Source organism: Astatotilapia calliptera, chromosome 19, assembly GCF_900246225.1.
Source record: "Astatotilapia calliptera chromosome 19, fAstCal1.2, whole genome shotgun sequence".
NCBI classification, from domain to species: Eukaryota; Metazoa; Chordata; class Actinopteri; order Cichliformes; family Cichlidae; genus Astatotilapia; species Astatotilapia calliptera.
This window is the reverse complement of record NC_039320.1, coordinates 7,672,712-7,692,283: the sequence shown is the minus strand read 5'-3', so window position 1 is coordinate 7,692,283 and position 19,572 is coordinate 7,672,712. Positions and strand designations below refer to the sequence as shown.

The following is a 19,572-nucleotide window of genomic DNA, read 5'->3' as shown; positions in this document are numbered from 1 at the left end:
AATCATAATCCAGAAGCTAGTCTTGTTGAAGCGTTTCCCGGTGATGCTCTTTCACCACAATAAGAAAAAAATACTACTTTTGTAGCATAATTTGATATTAAAAGGTCTGGAACCAGCTGAAGAGGTTATTCTCTCACAGTCAGAGTAAAGAAATGTAAATCAGTGGTTCCAAAATCGACCCACTTTCTTCACACCTTAGTCACAGTTTCAGCATCATTCATCATCATTTTCACCTTTCCTGATCCCGTCTGCTTAAGCATCCCATCACTTCGGCCTCTCAGTCCAGCCAACACTCAACACTCCTACCTTTCATTCCTCTGGATGTCCAGAGACACTAAAAGTCTGCTTATTCACGAGGCAGCAGTCATTAACTCTGTCTCCTTTTTCCTGGTGCGAGTAACGCAGCTCTGGCTTTAATCTGCCTGCTCTGTCTGTTGTTTCTCACTTCTTATATTTTCTATCTCCACTTTCTCTTCACCCCAACCAGACCAGACAGATGGTTTCCTTCCCTGTTTGGTTCTGCTGGACGTTTCTCTCTTTCAGGAATGTTTTTCTCCCCACTGTCATCAAATGAGCAGCTCACTGAGAATTGTTTCTGTGTCTTATTAAAGATACATAAAAAGAATGGAACTGATTATCTTTTGTCATTGTGCACATATTTTAAACATTTTTTTTTATCTTTCTACCCTCCGGTCAGTTGCTTCAAGATTTGTTTTTATTAAGAATTTTTATTAGACTTGCAGAATGCCCAGACATGCATCCACAGCCCCAGATTTGGGCAATAGCTTGTGGCTTCACTGGGCTTGTGGCAGCTCGTATTTGTACAAATAAGAGTGAATTGCAGACACAAACATCAACAGACAATGATTCACATGAGCGAGTAGCCAAACATAATCTTTGGTGGTGACAAAGTATGAACCAGACTCCTCTGATGTCTGATATCATCTTTACCTGGATCATATCATGCTGGTATGCTCAGATTAGGCCACGGGCAGGCTGACTAAGTGGACCTCTGCTCTGCTGCCCGGGATCCCCCCACCTCTCCTGCACGCTCTTGCATGGATTTGTCTGTCTGAGCCGGATTGTTCGGGGTCGCGTGGGGGTTGTGTAAATATTCACTCGCTACGGGTGGGAAGAAAGCTCCGAGGGATTTTCCATGACCTACTCTGGTGAATGAAGCATTCCTTGCCAAACAAACGCAGCATCCTCCTCTCCGCGCAGACGGGGAATCACTGAGGTAGCATCACCAGGGACACCAAGCTTCCATTCATCTTTGTTGTTGCTTCCACCGCGAATTTAGTCACAACACCCACAGCAGCGATTTTCCATATGATGCCGTTGTTTGTTTGGATGGCAATTGTTTCCTACTGATGTCATCTGGAGCTGGACCACGGGGAGCAATTATCTGCCTGTTTTTGGAAGAAAACTTGTGCCGGATTAAAGCATCAAACTCACCAGATGCGATTCCTAACCGCGTCATCCCAAAGTGAATAACTGCGGTCACAAAAGCAGCGGTTATCGTGTAATTTATCATTATAATATTATAGTATATCATATAACAACCGCTGCTGAGTATACAAAGCAACATGGTTACTGCACTTAAATGTGTGTATCCCTGTCATCTAACTTTTCCACTTTGATGGGAGAGTTTGAAAGATTCATATGCAAAAAATCTGTCGCTGATCGGAGCTACACTCAGCTTCTGTCTAGCAGCAGCTGCATTAGCTCCCATCAGGAGATGGAGCTCATAAATAACCATCTCCTTCACTGAGTTTAACCCATCTGCATCTCCTAGGCGCGTAGTCAGCGTTATACCTCTGTACAGCCACACTGAGGAGAAGGAATCAGCACGAATCTGATTTATGAGTCTGGGGCTCGATGTTGACCTGGGTATGATAAGACCAAAATATGGATTCCAGAAACTTCTGCAAAAGCAGACAGGAGGGATTTCAGGGGGAAAGGTGTGCTTTTTAATCTTCTGCTTCTGCTCACAACCAGGTGTGGGGAAATTCTCCTAAAGCTATAAATCCTCTTAGCTCTCTCCCATACCAAGTGCTTCTTTCCTCGCAGCTAATGTAAAACCGAATGCTTTGCTGATCCTAAGCTGTCTGTCAGTTAAGGACATTAGGCACTCGTCAGGCCTGACGCATAGTACGTGCATGACATCATGGGCACCGCATGCGCTCCCGACGCTGTTTTCATAGCATGACCCACGACACAGCAGGGTCGATGCATCAACATTTCATCCTGTAACTTTGTTAAAATGCTCACGGGTGCATTTATTGTAAGCAGAGGAGTTTTATATCTAATATCACCTCTCTGTATCATGAGAACTGCTGACTTTATTGGCAATATTAAATGTTAAAGAAACAAGACAAATGTAGCTTTTATGGCTCCAGCCTGAACTTTGAGACCATCTTTATTATGATACCAAGACTGCCATCTAGTGTTTGACATTCACAACTGCAGCTTTGGAGCTTTTTATGGAACAGCTTTCAGGTTAACGTGATGGTAACTGGTGAGGTTTACGTAAGTTTAGGTTAAACTGCTGAAAGCTCCTGGTGTGCTGCCACACTTCAGTAATTTTGGATTATATGATGACTAAAAACAGCAACATATGTGAGCATTAGGGGGAGGAGCCGGTGGGATAAGCACAAGAGCGTGCAGACACTAAGGATATGTAATGTACTGCACAAAAATGGAACGACAGGAGCTTTACCTTTAGCTTGGGAGTAATTAAGGCAAGGAAAGAATTTATGAGATGTTCTCACAGGCTGCACAACCAACAGCTGAAGGTCCAGATGTGAGTCAGTTTCCTTTTTGTGGGACATCTAATGTTCTGCTTTCCATGTCTGCTTTTACTTATGAACCGAAAAGCTTCATTGTCCCTGGAGGGAAACCACTTTGCCAATGAGCCTTTCAAAAAATATTTTACATAAAAACCAGACGTGCATTTCCATTAAAATGCAAAAAACAACGATAGCTTATTAAAAGAAAGAACAAGTCACCAAGTGTGAGGTCAAAGGTCATGTTCAGCTTCAGATTTTATGCAATCCAGTAAGTGTTAAAGTGGTGTGAATTATTGCCACTATAAAACAGATGAGCAGAAAGTTTATTAGAGAGTTTATGTGGTGCAAACTTAAACATGCATTTGTTCTGAGATACAGTAACAATTATTTTAATGATTCCATCAGTAACGTCAAACCTGGTTACTTCCCCTTTTTCAGTGTACCTGCAAACTCCGTGAGGTGAGTGCTGCTTCAATCCAGCAGGTTATTCAACTGAATACCAACAGGGATTAAAAACATTAAAGCTACAAGTCAGACATTTGCTGGAAGTCTGCAGAGCTGTACAATAATCCTTTTTAGCATTTATATGACTCTGGGCAGCTCAGTACATCTGCATTTCCTGCCAACAGAGACACAACAGGGCATGTGTGCAAATGAGGGAAAACGTCACCTTAATTCTTCTGTTTGCTACTATCGGCTACAGCGCTCCTTCATTTAATGGTTCATTTTTCTCAACTTATGGAATCATAGTAGCTTTAAAGAAGCTTTAAATGGAAATGCATCTGTTTTAGATAGTATGTGTTAGATAAAAAGAAATTTAACACGTTTCCACTACCAGTCATTTCATATTCACATCTTTACAAAAAAGAAGACACTGTTAACAGCAGAGAGCACTAAACAAAGGAACAGTCCACTGGATAGAACGAGGCCAAAATGAGTTTTGTGTAAAAGACACATATATATCCAGTACATATGAATGTGTGAGTCCAAGTCCATCTAACCGACGAAAACAAGAAAAACAGTGAGTCCGAGAAACAGGCAGCTGAAGCTGTAGGCAGCCATCGACTGAGCGGACATGGTGATGGTGATTCCAGGCCTGCAGAGATCACAGTTTGCACCACAGAAGAAGCAGGAGTCCATGCCGGGCAGACCTCGCGAATTGTACGTGCTCATCGCGTTTCTCGCTGAAATTAAAAATACGATCATTCACATTATATATTTTTTTAAAAACGACACTATTCACAGTCGTACTCACTTGGCTCATAGTAGTCGTAAACGCGTGCCACAGCGTCGTGCACGCGGGCCACTTTGTAGTTTCTGACGAGGGGAAGGTTGATACAAACCTCTGACTTGTTGAGCTGCAAATGACACCAGAATAATGTCACTACGCACGTGATGTAATCGGATTCCTGCTATTTTATCAACATGCATTTTCATTTAATGTAGGAAACCAGTGCTGGTGAAGCATTGCAGGGCAAATGAAAAGGGGTTAATATCACACCCAAATAATACGCATAGAGCGGGTTTTAAAGCTTCACGCTGATTGCCGTTAGGCTGCTTCAAACACTTACTGAATCCAGGTACAGGATGACTTTCTCGGGTGCCGTCTCCACCTTCCTGATAACAGCTGATTGGACAGCAGCCTCAGGAGAGAGTGTGAACCCGCTGAGCAGGCCTACATCCAATATAACCATACCTGTGTGAGGTATCAGCTGACTGTCCTTTAATCTGGAGAGGACAAAGTTTTCAGAGTGTTTAACATGCATAGTAACCAAATGATGATAAATCTTTTTGTCTGCGTAGGTTCTCAGTCATCCAGCTCATAGTAATGGATGTTTCACCTCAAAACGTCTTCAAGAAACTTGATTTTGTTTTCAAGCTCCTTGGATAAATCATCTTCCTCCATCTCCCCCTGTCCCAGCATCCTCCCCCGTCACACTAACCCTCTGCATGGTCTCCTTCACCACATTCATGAATATTCTGTGAGGTCTTCCATCGTCCACCATCCCTCCTCTGCACGTGTCCAAACCATCTCAGCTGTGCCTTTCTGACTTTAACTCAGAAGAGCAAAATCCGATCTGTCCCTCTGATCTACTCATTTCTAATCCATCCTTTCAGGCTGGGTTAACCAAATAAAAATAAATACAGTACATAGAAACGCACTGTCCATGTGTGAACCGCTCACCTTGTGCATACAGACAACATCATGTGATTGCGGTCGCTGCCATCAGCAGCATCGATGCGTAATGAGAAAGCTTCGTCCGCAGCTTGCTGGTGGTTCTCTGCAAAAGTTTCCCTCTCCAAGTGGTAAAAGACGTTCAGCTGTAGTCATGGAAACAGTTACAAATGTTTGATTATCGATTAAAAGCTGAAGTATACAGTTAAAAGAAAACACACGTCTCATACAAAAACTAACAGCACAACGGAGAGATTAACCTTTCACCTCAGTTCTCCTCTCAGCGATTTTATCTGCAGTGCAGACAGATGCTGTCTGACGTTAATTGCTTGGGATCCATTATGATGCAGCATTTTCATTTATGATGCACAACGTTGTGCTAAGAGAAGCTATCGCGCACAGCTGCTGCTGCAGTTTATGCTGCTCGCGCGCTGGTGGTTAAACCGTCTGTCGAGCTCAACACGATGGAGGAAACATTCCTGATGTGTAAGGGCGAGTTCCAGTTTCTCATCAAATCTGTACCTTACAAATAATTCCTGAAATGGAACCACAGCGGTACACAGAAACAGAGAAGCCGTACAACTGCACCTGAAATGTGGCAAAGCCTCTGCCTTCCATGGATATTTTTAGATGCAGATTGTTTTCAGCAGGAATCTGAGAAACATGAAATGAAAATTGGAGATTAAATAAATTTCAGTTACTGTACATATCAACCATCTAACGCCAGGTAACGGATGCACCTCTTGACTTTGATATGTTCGATAGTTGGTGGCGTTGATTCGAAACAGTGATGAAGATTCTGGAGAAGACACACTGACCATGAGGTTGATGGCATTGGCACCGCTGAACGCTGCGTAGGAAGCCAGAGCCTGGAGAGCTACTACTGTGTCCTGAGGAAGGGAACAGAAGATGCAGCCATCGTGGATAAATATCGACTTTAGGGGCAGAATGTGGGAATATTTGTGAGAATCCATGGCGGAGCTGAAATATGCTGTATATCTGTACACAGGTGAGAATCAGTAAGAGGAAAAGAGGTTTGTCTCACCTGTGTTGTTCCGTAGCCTCCTAGATGGTTTCTCTGTGTGCTTAACCACTTCATTTGTGTAATGCCATCAAAGAGTGAGCCACGGTTGATGTGAGCTAGCAGCACATACGAGGCCATCTCGATCTGTGCTGAGGGCAGCTTCTGGTTACGTGACCTCGGGCCTGCAGACGAACTCCACATCATCACTCCATCTAAGAGAATAACCACAGGCTAACTGACACAGCCACTGTATAAGTCTGTAAGTAAAGGATGGGATGTTGCTGTTTTTATAAAAGCTTCAGATAGAAAAAAAGGCTGAGTCACCGATGTAGTCCGCTCTCTTGCCGAGTTGAGTCAGTGCGGTGAAAGAGACGGGACTGTTGACCAAAGCTAAAGCGTAAGCCGTCAGACACAGGCTGTAGTTACTAATCACTTCACTGGACACTTTGTCCTCCAGGTACTTTCTGGCCAGAGACACACTGGCTTCGTGTATCTCCTTCATACAGAGAAACCAATACAGTATTATTAGCATTCGCAGACATCCTGTCCATTTAAGTATCAGCTTCTAGAAAGCTTAAAAATAGATTTCTGCCCTAACTCACTGTGTAGATTTCATCCTGCATAAGTGCAATCAGGACATAAGCCGTCAGCGCCACCGGGCCCTTATCCAGCCCTCCCTGCATCTCGGTGTGGATCAGTCTGCCCACCTCACTGAACTCTCCTTGGGGGCCCTGGCGTTTTAAGAGCCAAGACACAGCCCTGTCCAGGATGCTCTGGTCTATCTTCACGTAGGGCTGAGCCTGGAGGAAGCAGCGCAGCACAAAGGCCGTCAGCCTGGATCCAGAGAAAGAAGAGAGGAGAGAGAAGAAGGAGCATCAGAAAATTTGCGATTTTAGAGAAAACATTTATGAAAATGGACCACACGGGTGACCTTACCATGTGCTGCCAGAGGTGTCGCTGTTTCCAAAAGCACTGAAGGAACCGTCTTCTCTCTGGTAGGACAACTGTTTCTGATAACCTTACAGCAAAAAAGCAAAAATGCTTGTGACAAACCCCTTAATGGGCTCAGAGAACCTTCAATTTAACACTCAGAAGACGTTCTTATATATTGTGATAACTAGTTCTCCAGGTCAGTGATCTTTATGAGTGACCGAGGTCCATCTAACCTTCCATCATGTAAGCTAGAGCCTTTCTCCTGAGCTCTTGGTCATCCTGGTTTGAAGTGTCCAGGTACTGGATAACATATACACTTGGAGCAAAGTGGATCATGTTCTGTTCCCCACATCCAAGCGGCAGCTGAACCAGTGAACCCAAGTTGTTGATGGACAAAGCCAGGATATCGCCTGCGAGAAGCAGCAGGACAGAGGATGGAAAGATTTAACGCATGAACAACATGTTTGTTTTTGAGCAATTTGAGCTGGAAGGTGAGACCGGAATGGGAACAGAAAGTGTCTCTTTCACCAGACGAGTGTTCAAATAAGGTAACTTTTGAATGGAATATAAAGAGTATTTTTTTTAAATGGGCACCTTGAAAGTCGGGGAAGTGGCTTAAATGACACGTTACAGAAGGATGGAAAAAAAAACAGCCTCACTGAGCAGGAAGCCGCAGTTCTGCAAGATGAAACGTTTATCCTGCAGCTGACTATCAAGACAAGCTGAACCTGAAATCTATAGCTGAGGAAAATCCCGACGCTTGCTTTTCTGCTATGATACATGCCTAAATGACTCAAAGTAAACAAACTGCATGCACGAACAGTAAGAGGACAAACGGCAGACTTACCAGCCAGTACCACACGGGCCCTCTGACTGCCGGGCACCACATTTGGGGGGAAGGAGAAGGAGAGGGCTGTGGATTTGTTCCGTTTCTCCGGTTCCATCTCCAGGAACAGCGTCTGAGAGAAGTACTGTTCAACTCCCTCGGGCTTCAGGAACAAGCATTTCAGTGTTATGATAGGAATAACTGTGCCGCATAAGTTCAAAAGCACATCTTGTAGCGACATCGTGTTGCAGGCACCGTCCTATGCTCAGACATCTCCCTGCTTTATCATACCTTCACCATCACTCTCCAAACAAGACTGTCTGAGGCCTCTGCAGACACAGCATCCACAGATATCTCCACCTCACCCAGAGCCAAAGGCCTCACAGGGAACAGAGCTGAAGCAGAGCCGTGACTCTCCACGGTGACTTTCTGAGCATTGATAACAGATGCATCTTTTCGGTGTGTCAGAACAAACTCAAAGGACTTGCTCTGTGCTAGCAGCACGATGACCTACATATGCAGAGAAACGTATGACAGCAAAGCGCAATCTTTAAAAACAGGGAAAATATGCCGTGCCAGAAATGATGGAAGTGAGCAATAATTCATGCAACAGGGAGAGACTCGGATCTCTGTCAATAGATGTCAGATTAGTTACCAAACTCAGCCTTATTCAGCTACAATGTACCACAAAGTGCGTCCTACATACATCCATCTCCTGCTCCAAATGGTTGATGATCTTCACTTCCAACACAATCTCCTCTCCTCTGATGAGGAGTGATGGGGCGCCCAGAGACAAGGAAAAATCTTTGGAGACAGTCAGCTGTCGATGAAACAACATAAGCGAGAGTTATTAAGAAGGTCGGGGAAGATAACTCCTCAGCATCTCAGTTCGTAAAACTCCTCGTTCGTAAAAGAAGGAAGCACGAATACCAGAAATGTGAAGAGTGTTTTGTTACCTTTTGCAGCACAGGAGTGAAGACCAAGCCCAGGTTCTCTGACATCACCAGTGCTAAAGCTCCCATAGCAGTAATGCCATCTGGAACGAGTATTTTCTCACTTGTCCAAGTCCGATTGCTGAGAGAAAGGAAAAAGCAGCAATATTCAGTGAACTACAGGGAGTGCAGAATTATTAGGCAAGTTGTATTTTTGAGGAATAATTTTATTATTGAACAACAACCATGTTCTCAATGAACCCAAATAAACTCATTAATATCAAAGCTGAATGTTTTTGGAGGTAGTTTTTAGTTTGTTTTTAGTTTTAGCTATTTTAGGGGGATATCTGTGTGTGCAGGTGTCTATTACTGTGCATAATTATTAGGCAACTTAACAAAAAACAAATATATACCCATTTCAATTATTTATTTTTACCAGTGAAACCAATATAACATCTCCACATTCACAAACAGAGGTGGGACCAAGTCATTGTTTTGCAAGTCTCAAGTAAGTCTCAAGTCTTTATCCTCAAGTCTCAAGTCAAGTCTCAAGTAATGTCAGGCAAGTCAGAGTCGAGTCTCAAGTCACTGGTGTAAAAGTCCGAGTCAAGTCACAAGTCTGAAACTTTGAATTTCAAGTCCTTTCGAGTCTTTAAAAAAAAAAAACAACGAAAAAATAATGTTGCAGTTATGCTAAATGTAAATATTAGACCATGTAATTTTAAAATCTGTGTTTTTCTCAACACATGACAAAATAGTTAACTTAGAAAATATACACAAATTGTGAAATTGCACCTCTTTAAAATGCAGCTCAATTAAACCTAGCTCCAAGAATAATTTTCACCGACAGTTCTGAGATAAGCTGCATGTTATTCTTGGATGCGGTTGTAGGACCGGCTTTAAAACCGCATGACAAAAATATCATACACATTAAAAAAAACTGCATTACCAACGTAGCCTGGAAAACATTTGCTAGTTAGATGAAGTCAGCTATCTCATCGTAGCATATTTATATGCATATTTATAATCATACGGTTCTTGGAGTGAGTGCATACACTCATGAAGTTTAGTAACTTCAGGTCACTGCAACAAGCCCAGGTACAGTTTACCGACGGATGGGTGCAGGACCTTGAAATGCACCGTGTAGAAAGTAAAGACCATCGTACGTATCATAAGTTTACCAGTCTCACAAATCGTCGTCATAAATACACATTCGTTAACCGTTTATTAATAGGACCTTTGAGCTCAACGGTAATTAATTAGTAGTGGAAATAATTTCTGGTAGCATCACAGAAATGTAGCAGTGACAATAATACTGTATGCTGTAATCGTACTGGGCAATTAGTGATACAAAAAACCTGTTTTATCCTGTGAATAAAAGTATATGTTTTTGTCAGTGTACCATAACAACAGAGGCGAAACGCAATATTGTGTCAGGACAATTCACTATTTATGCACAATAAATAAAGGAGCATAGCGCGACAATTTCTGTTCAGCGCCAGACTTGCTTGTAACCTATATCACCAGTTATGTTATGAAAGTGACGTATTAACTACTAAAAAACACTGACCTTTGTGTAAATGCTTGGAGCAGACTAACCTGTGAGCTGGAGTGTTCTGGGACGTTATATTTGATCTTTGAATGGCTGCAATCCAGGCCACCCGTCGCCTCTTTGTTACTTCGGAAACATGGCTCGAACAATTTCTCTTCAACGAGGTAATCCGATAACAACCGATCTCTTTACCCGTCGGCTTCCCATGGCTGTCATGCGACCGGCTATTGCAGTTAATAATACAACAGCTTCTTGTGTTTCTTTTTATCGCTGTATAACTGATTTTAATTGAAAGCCTGCGTGCGCTAGTACCGCTTGCCACGAGTTCCCAGAATCCTTTGCGGTTCTACCCGTGAATGACGTCACATTTTCAATCTCTATATAATATGCATGTTAAATTTTGTATTTGGGGTAAAATATCAAGTCTTTTCAAGTAAACCGGTTCAAGTCCAATTCAAGTCCCAAGTCATTGGTGTAAAAGTCCAAGTCAAGTCACAAGTCTTAGAACATTTTTTCAAGTCAAGTCTAAAGTCATAAAATTAATGACTCGAGTCTGACTCGAGTCCAAGTCATGTGACTCGAGTCCACACCTCTGTTCACAAATATACATTTCTGACATTCAAAAACAAAACAAAAACAAATCAGCGACCAATATAGCCACCTTTCTTTGCAAGGACACTCAAAAGCCTGCCATCCATGGATTCTGTCGGTGTTTTGATCTGTTCACCATCAACATTGCGTGCAGCAGCAACCACAGCCTCCCAGACACTGTTCAGAGAGGTGTACTGTTTTCCCTCCTTGTAAATCTCACATTTGATGATGGACCACAGGTTCTCAATGGGGTTCAGATCAGGTGAACAAGGAGGCCATGTCATTAGTTTTTCTTCTTTTATACCCTTTCTTGCCAGCCACGCTGTGGAGTACTTGGACGCGTGTGATGGAGCATTGTCCTGCATGAAAATCATGTTTTTCTTGAAGGATGCAGACTTCTTCCTGTACCACTGCTTGAAGAAGGTGTCTTCCAGAAACTGGCAGTAGGACTGGGAGTTGAGCTTGACTCCATCCTCAACCCGAAAAGGCCCCACAAGCTCATCTTTGATGATACCAGCCCAAACCAGTACTCCACCTCCACCTTGCTGGCGTCTGAGTCGGACCGGAGCTCTCTGCCCTTTACCAATCCAGCCACGGGCCCATCCATCTGGCCCATCAAGACTCACTCTCATTTCATCAGTCCATAAAACCTTAGAAAAACCAGTCTTGAGATATTTCTTGGCCCAGTCTTGACGTTTCAGCTTGTGTGTCTTGTTCAGTGGTGGTCGTCTTTCAGCCTTTCTTACCTTGGCCGTGCCTCTGAGTATTGCACACCTTGTGCTTTTGGGCACTCCAGTGATGTTGCAGCTCTGAAATATGGCCAAACTGGTGGCAAGTGGCATCTTGGCAGCTGCACGCTTGACTTTTCTCAGTTCATGGGCAGTTATTTTGCGCCTTGGTTTTTCCACACGCTTCTTGTTGACTATTTTGAATGAAACGCTTGATTGTTCGATGATCACGCTTCAGAAGCTTTGCAGTTTTGAGACTGCTGCATCCCTCTGCAAGATATCTCACTATTTTTGACTTTTCTGAGCCTGTCAAGTCCTTCTTTTGACCCATTTTGCCAAAGGAAAGGACGTTGCCTAATAATTATGCTCACCTGATATAGGGTGTTGATGTCATTAGACCACACCCCTTCTCATTACAGAGATGCACATCACCTAATATGCTTAATTGGTAGTAGGCTTTCGAGCCTATACAGCTTGGAGTAAGACAACATGCATGAAGAGGATGATGTGGACAAAATACTCATTTGCCTAATAATTCTGCACTCCCTGTAGTGGATCAGATGAATCACCTTCCCCTCTCAGCCCTTACCTAACGTTAGTGTTCAACCACAGCAAAGCTTCAGCACCATCCATCCAGTGGTGCCAGTCCTTGTGCACCTCTGGGGCATGTCCTTCTGAAAGCCATGAGATTGTATTTATAGCACTGAAGATGCAAAGTCAAGTCAGTATCGTAACTACAAAAAAAAACAGCCGTTTTACCATTTTTAGGTCCAGGCTGGTTTTTCCTGTATAATTTCGTATTGGTCAGGATCTGAAGATCACAGTCCTGTGGTGGGACAGGAAGAGGAAAAATGGGTAACAGTGAATCTGTTTGGGCGAGAAAGTTTTTAAATGGATTGTTGTCAGATCACCACATGAGTTAGAAGTCAGGTGTGACGTAAAGTCTAAGCGTCTTTATAGGAATCTGAGGCGATCGCAGTTTTTAAATGATCTATTCTACCACACACACACACTCACACCTACACTCTCACACACACTCACACCTACACTCTCTCTCACACACACACTCTCTACAGACTGTCAGAGCTTTGGAGGTGAGAAAAGGTGACACTTGGTTTCCTCTATTGCAGCGATCCTTAAGCCTCAGGTCCTGAATCCAGAGCACTGAGGTTACCAGCTCTTAGAAACAGGAGTCACCTCCTAACAAAGCAGACAGATATGTTATATCTGGACGAGCCGGTTTAGTGATCACTTTTTCAATTTCCGTGCAGTATCTAACTGGGAACAGTGTGCCGGGGGACTGAGGTGACTGGGGTGACTGGGAGAACAATATGAAGGAAATCCTGCGGTATCTAAAACAGGTGACTTTCTGACGAAGGTTCGCAGGAGCTCATGTTTCACAGATGAATTTTAAGCTTTTGTCTGCAGACATAATCAGCATTTATACAGAAGGAAGCATGGTTACTGCGGTCATACCCCTTCCTCTTTAAAGTTCAGATCGGGCTGCAGGGCGTCATCGTGTGTCCCCATTACCGTGACTGCCAGCTGAGACCTGGATTCAAGACCGGTCACAGTCAGCGATACCTGCTCACCTGGCTGGGCGCTTTCACTGCTCCACTTTAATGACACCTGAGGGGAGCACGCACACAGAGTACGGCACAGGATGAAGAGGATTACTGTTGGGAATTCATTAGAGCAATATAATAAAACGAGATCCTGTACATAGCTGTCTCGACTGATGGATATTTGTGCTGCGTCGCTGATGATCTCGCCGTCAGACAGGATGCAGTAAACGGTGACACAGGCCGCAGGGGCCCAGGACAGCGCTGGGGTCACAGAGAAGGACGAGGAGTTTTGGGTCCCAGCAGCTACCACCTGGCCTTTAGAGCTCACCTACAAAATACAGTGGGGCAAAAAAGTATTTAGTCAGCCACCGATTGTGCAAGTTCCCCCACCTAAAATGATGACAGAGGTCAGTAATTTGCACCAGAGGTACACTTCAACTGTGAGAGACAGAATGTGAAAAAAAAAAAATCCATGAATCCACATGGTAGGATTTGTAAAGAATTTATTCGTAAATCAGGGTGGCAAATAAGTATTTGGTCAATAACAAAAATACAACTCAATACTTTGTAACATAACCTTTGTTGGCAATAACAGAGGTCAAACGTTTACTATAGGTCTTTACCAGGTTTGCACACACAGTAGCTGGTATTTTGGCCCATTCCTCCATGCAGATCTTCTCGAGAGCAGTGATGTTTTGGGGCTGTCGCCGAGCAACACGGACTTTCAACTCCCGCCACAGATTTTCTATGGGGTTGAGGTCTGGAGACTGGCTAGGCCACTCCAGGACTTTCAAATGCTTCTTACGGAGCCACTCCTTTGTTGCCCGGGCGGTGTGTTTTGGATCATTGTCATGTTGGAAGACCCAGCCTCGTTTCATCTTCAAAGTTCTCACTGATGGAAGGAGGTTTTGGCTCAAAATCTCACGATACATGGCCCCATTCATTCTGTCCTTAACACGGATCAGTCGTCCTGTCCCCTTGGCAGAAAAACAGCCCCATAGCATGATGTTTCCACCCCCATGCTTCACAGTAGGTATGGTGTTCTTGGGATGCAACTCAGTATTCTTCTTCCTCCAAACACGACGAGTTGAGTTTATACCAAAAAGTTCTACTTTGGTTTCATCTGACCACATGACATTCTCCCAATCCTCTGCTGTATCATCCATGTGCTCTCTGGCAAACTTCAGACGGGCCTGGACATGCACTGGCTTCAGCAGCGGAACACGTCTGGCACTGCGGGATTTGATTCCCTGCCGTTGTAGTGTGTTACTGATGGTGACCTTTGTTACTTTGGTCCCAGCTCTCTGCAGGTCATTCACCAGGTCCCCCCGTGTGGTTCTGGGATCTTTGCTCACCGTTCTCATGATCATTTTGACCCCACGGGATGAGATCTTGCGTGGAGCCCCAGATCGAGGGAGATTATCAGTGGTCTTGTATGTCTTCCATTTTCTGATGATTGCTCCCACAGTTGATTTTTTCACACCAAGCTGCTTGCCTATTGTAGATTCACTCTTCCCAGTCTGGTGCAGGTCTACAATACTTTTCCTGGTGTCCTTCAAAAGCTCTTTGGTCTTGGCCATGGCGGAGTTTGGAGTCTGACTGTTTGAGGCTGTGGACAGGTGTCTTTTATACAGATGATGAGTTCAAACAGGTGCCATTCATACAGGTAACGAGTGGGGGACAGAAAAGTTACAGAAGACGTTACAGGTCTGTGAGAGCCAGAGATTTTCCTTGTTTGAGGTGACCAAATACTTATTTTCCACCCTGATTTACAAATAAATTCTTTACAAATCCTACCATGTGAATTCATGGATTTTTTTTTCACATTCTGTCTCTCACAGTTGAAGTGTACCTCTGGTGCAAATTACTGACCTCTGTCATCATTTTAAGTGGGGGAACTTGCACAATCGGTGGCTGACTAAATACTTTTTTGCCCCACTGTACATACATTACTAAATCATTGTTGGGTTGAAGAAGTGTCACGGACAGGTGCACAACTTCCGGTAACAGTGTTTAAACACACACATAGTACTCTGCATTAATGAGTAATTGTGTGTAACACAACAAAGCCACAGAAATGATTTACATTAACATAAGCTTAGACACTTATGTGCTGGCCACTGTAAGATTTTCTTGCAATTCATAAAATTAATTTTACTTTACAATATGTTGCATTTTGTCCTTAATGCAGAAAAGATGCAGAAAATCAAATGCACACACTGTGTATTTAACCAAACATACCACAAAGTGAAGCTTGGTCAGGTTAAAGGTGCTCTCTACATTTATCTGCAGAGGCAAGCCAATCTGGAAATTAAATAAATATAGTTACATTTTGGATACATGCAGCTGTGATATATTAAAAATATTAACTTTGTATATAATACCTGTGCAGATGTGTTGCCGGGGGCGATCTGAACATACGAGTCGCTCGGAGAGGAGAAGTTGTTGGAAATCTTCAGAGTCTCCTCACTGGACTGAAATCTGGCCTAAAAATCAGTATTTATAGCAGTAAGATAAAGAAAATGTGCACTTATGAACTGATGTTCTCCATCTTTCTTTGTTCTTCTGAAAACATAACACATCAGAGGTCGTGTTTTTAATTTCAGTCATTTCTCTTAAATTTAATGTCATCTTTTACGCTACTGAAACTCTTACAAGCAACAAAAGTACAGAACTGTGATTGTTCTGCAAGTCCACCTTTGCGTGTTGGAGAATTACATTACTGACCTGAATAAAGAGCGTCACAACTTGAGCCTGTAATTTAAACCTGATGCGGACGTCCCCGTCCTCAGACACAGGAAGTATCAGAGCTGTGGGTTCTGCGTTTTTCACAGACGTTATCTGATTGATTTGAACCACAGCAGAGTGCTTTAGATCCACTGAGCTGAGCGGCTTCCTGTCGTATCTTGAGATCCTGAGCTGTGAAACAGAGGAGGCACTAATACTGTGTCCAAAAGGCTCTGACATGTGAGTTATGATAATAATAATAACTCACGTTTGTAGAGAAGTGTAATGACGGCTTTAGCGTGGGTGGAAAATCGTGGAATGTGAGCTGGAATACATTCTGCATCAGGTGGACTTTCACGGTTTTGTTCACTTTAAACCCTTAACAAAGAACATCATGTTGTTTGGTGAAGTTAAAGTTATACTTGCAGCAACGCTGGTTTATTAAAATGCGTCATACCTGTGGTGCTGTCGTTAACAGAGACAGTAACGTGCACAGTGGGACGACCGTCACTGCTAACTGATGAAGTATGCAGAGCCTGGAGTTGATCATTGCTGAAGAAAAACTGTGTTGATCCGTAGAACTGAAAGCGAAGGTTAAAAATGACAGATAGTGTCTCTTATAGTTTCTATTGCTGTTTCAGTTTATGATTAAAGATATGAAAAACTGAAGAAAAGGGGACATGGAGAGCTTCACCTCTTTAGTTTGCATAGCAGAGGTCGTGTTGCTCATAGCAGACTCCAGAGAAACAACTAATGTTCCACCTAAGGGTCGTCCACCAGGGTACCTAAATGGAAAAACACACTAATGCTGCTTCACTTGCTTCACTTATATGTATGAAAATATGTTATTGGCTGAAATGATCCAGATGAGCTCACAGTGCTCTCACTGATCCTGAGACGTCATCTCCAGCAAGGATGTGTGACGGCGTCTTGATCAGAACGTCAAAGTGTGGGCGCTCTGTGAGACAGGATGGTCATTTTGGTAGATCTCAGTTTAATCCTAGTTTCGATACCAAGAACAAAGCACTGCAGAAGTGGACGCTGGGAAAATTACAAGCTGACCTGAGACTCAACAAGAAGATTAGAAGATCCGTCAAAACAAAAATGTCAGCGAGTGGCGTGACAGGAAGCTCGCCAAAGGGAACAGACGTTGCCATTTGGGAACTGTGACTTTAAGTCATTTAGAAAATGTAGAGCTGAAGTACGTGGCGATTCTACAGCAGGGGTGTCAAATATAAAGCCTGGGGGCCAGAATCGGCTCGTCGAAGACTACAGTTGACCCGACAGGATGGAAAATATGAAAGAGGGAATCAATTTAAGCCCAAAGAATCAGGCTGACAGATTTCCTTCATTTACTACAGCAGCATGTAGTTGAAACTGCATGTCTTTTTTTCCTATATCAAAATATTTCAGGGATCAAATGTGCAGTCAAACTTCTTTACACCGACAGAAAGGGGAGTTTCACTGGTCCGACCCACTTCAGGGGCTGTTTGTGGCTCACAATGCAAAATGAGTTTGACATTCCCGTTTTAGAGGGAAAGTCAAGGCATCGCAAAAGGATTTGGATAAATCCTAGGCATTAAATGTAATAGGAATCCATCCAGCTGTTGTCAGAATGATTCACTCTGAACCACTGATGTTGTTCAGGTCAACCAGTGCCGTCTATCCTCAAACTGACCGATCGAACATAAACCATCACCGTTATTTTGGAATAAATCGATATGCACGTTACCATGAAGCTCCACAACAAACTGCTTCTCGTCAGCCACACCCTGCATGTAAGAAGAGGGAAGCTCGGATGAGAAGATATTCCTTCTTAGTCCATCACAGCGTGCAGAGGGGAAAACAACAACAACCCTACATTCACAGTAGCTGCGATCACCCAGCGTCCAAGAGCAGCCGTCTGGGACAAAGGGAATTCTCGCAACACGATTCCCAGATTGGGCGTGGACTCCCACCTGTCAACGATATTCCCACTGGGATCCTGCATGTAAGAAAGGAATATCAGTCAAGGTCCCAGTGAGCAATGAAAAAAGAACAGAGTTCCTGTGGCTTTGTTCTTTCACACAGACAATAGAGACGCACCCGTACAGAGAGATCCACTCTGTCCTTGTATGGATGGTTATCCAGCTGAACGCACACGGCTCTGACTTTGACTGCGTCCCCTGGATGGTAGCGGGATCTGTCAGTTTGGATAAAGGTGGACACATTCCTGGGACTGAAGGTTAGGGTGGTGGTGTTGGTGAAAATGACAGTGTTTCCTTTGTAGCCCCGCACCGTCAGGTTTAAGAGGGAATTCTGGGTTAAGGAGTCAGGAATCTGGAGCGATGACATAAGTGTTAACACTGTGATCCCAGTCAGAAAGACTTTTTTTCCCCCCTCTACTGCCGTGAGAAGAAATAAAAACTATACTTACAGGAGGAAGCGTGAGGACACTCGTCAAACCTTTAAAACAGAATGACCTTTTAACCCTCCCGAAAGTTAAAAGAAACTAATTCAAGCTTGAATCGGCTTGTGACTGCATATCACCTTCTTGGAAGTCTTCGGTCAGCGATACTTTGGTGCTTCCACGTCCCAATTCAGCTGTCACCGTGCCCGGGAAGTCTCCGAACACGGTGACGGCCAGAGGAGTCGGCGTGCCAGCGTGCACCACCTCTGGACCTGAGACCAGATACAACGTAGCACTGGCACAGAGGAAAGAAAGGTGAGTTACTGACGAACGGAGGTGGTTGTGCGCCATCAATTCATTCACGAATGGAGGCGTTCTCGTTCAGGAAACGAATGCGACTCCCTTCATACCAAATTCCACCACTTACCTGGATGAATTCTGCGTCCGACCAGAAACGGCAAAACTCACAACTTTGAAACAAACAGCTAGGGTCCAGATCGCGTTCATGTTCACAGTCACGCTTCGAATGTTTGCTTCTGACTCCAAACTGACAGCAAACGCGTCACTTTACCTGTACCTGAGTGACCAAGCTCCTCCTCCTGTCCTCCTGCCAGGGCCCCAAGGGGCTCCTCTCACACGCATAGGAAGATTAGGAAGCATATCACACGCAGCACACAAAGCATAGCAGGAGGGTGTGCACACACTCGACACCTTTGCCTGGGGAGAGACGAGCATCATTTGTCCGTGGAGACAATTCCAATCCACTTCCAAAGCCCGGAGAGACACACCGAGGTGTTATCGTATCCATAACTAGGAGAGATCATCTTAAATGTCACAAGGAACAGAAAACTGCATGTGTATTAGACACAAAACGACCATATTATTTGAAAACGGAGACCACCAATCAAATCTCTGTTGTTTTAGGAAATATTTTGCTACATTACAGGACTCTGTGGCCTACTAATTGAATACAAAGCCATATTAGCACAATTCAGCTATGTAATAAACAGGCTTGACATTTTAATTATCTCGTGACAACAAAGGACGACAGGCTGGCAGTGGGTGTTGCGTCTCTGGAGGAAGTGATGAGACTGATCCGACAGTTGTCTGAAACCCTCCCTCTCCGCTGATCTCAGGCGCTTTCAAACATTGAGTTTTGTCTTTATAATTGCTTGTTTAGAAGTTTATAGACATAAATACAGGTTGGACAAAGAAAACGAGGTAAAAATAGCATCGCGGTGATTATGAGTTGACATGATGGGTGCAACACTGACCGTGCTGTAGCCACTAAGTGGCAATTAAAATTTTTTTACTGAGGAATAGCAGCATGATGCAGGCAA

The 19,572-nt window shown here is 43.7% G+C and overlaps 1 protein-coding gene across 2 annotated transcripts; it reads right to left on the bottom strand.

Moving 5' to 3' along the window:
- Positions 1–3,091: 3,091 nt before the first annotated feature.
- Positions 3,092–18,740, bottom strand: LOC113012626 (CD109 antigen-like). 2 transcript variants are annotated; one of them, XM_026152919.1, is made up of 32 exons: positions 18,660–18,740; positions 18,373–18,527; positions 18,260–18,288; positions 17,929–18,162; positions 17,705–17,827; positions 17,576–17,615; positions 16,720–16,801; positions 16,538–16,628; positions 16,301–16,424; positions 16,112–16,221; positions 15,844–16,035; positions 15,501–15,602; positions 15,358–15,420; positions 13,274–13,444; positions 13,028–13,180; positions 12,311–12,377; positions 12,141–12,225; positions 8,705–8,822; positions 8,455–8,568; positions 8,040–8,258; positions 7,770–7,911; positions 7,156–7,332; positions 6,926–7,007; positions 6,592–6,823; positions 6,314–6,485; positions 6,011–6,201; positions 5,706–5,855; positions 5,554–5,619; positions 4,975–5,111; positions 4,361–4,517; positions 4,045–4,147; positions 3,092–3,973 (listed from the first exon to the last, which is right to left on the bottom strand). In XM_026152919.1, exons 1-32 carry the CDS (start codon positions 18,737–18,739, stop codon positions 3,786–3,788), a joined length of 4,149 nt encoding a protein of 1,382 aa, XP_026008704.1. In that variant the 5' UTR covers position 18,740; the 3' UTR covers positions 3,092–3,785. The 2 variants fall into 2 exon arrangements, with proteins under 2 accessions (XP_026008704.1, XP_026008703.1); XM_026152918.1 differs by lacking the exons at positions 17,576–17,615; positions 17,705–17,827; positions 17,929–18,162; ... (1 more) ...; positions 18,373–18,527; positions 18,660–18,740 and adding an exon at positions 16,906–17,170 and having other exon boundaries at positions 13,028–13,444.
- Positions 18,741–19,572: the final 832 nt, after the last annotated feature.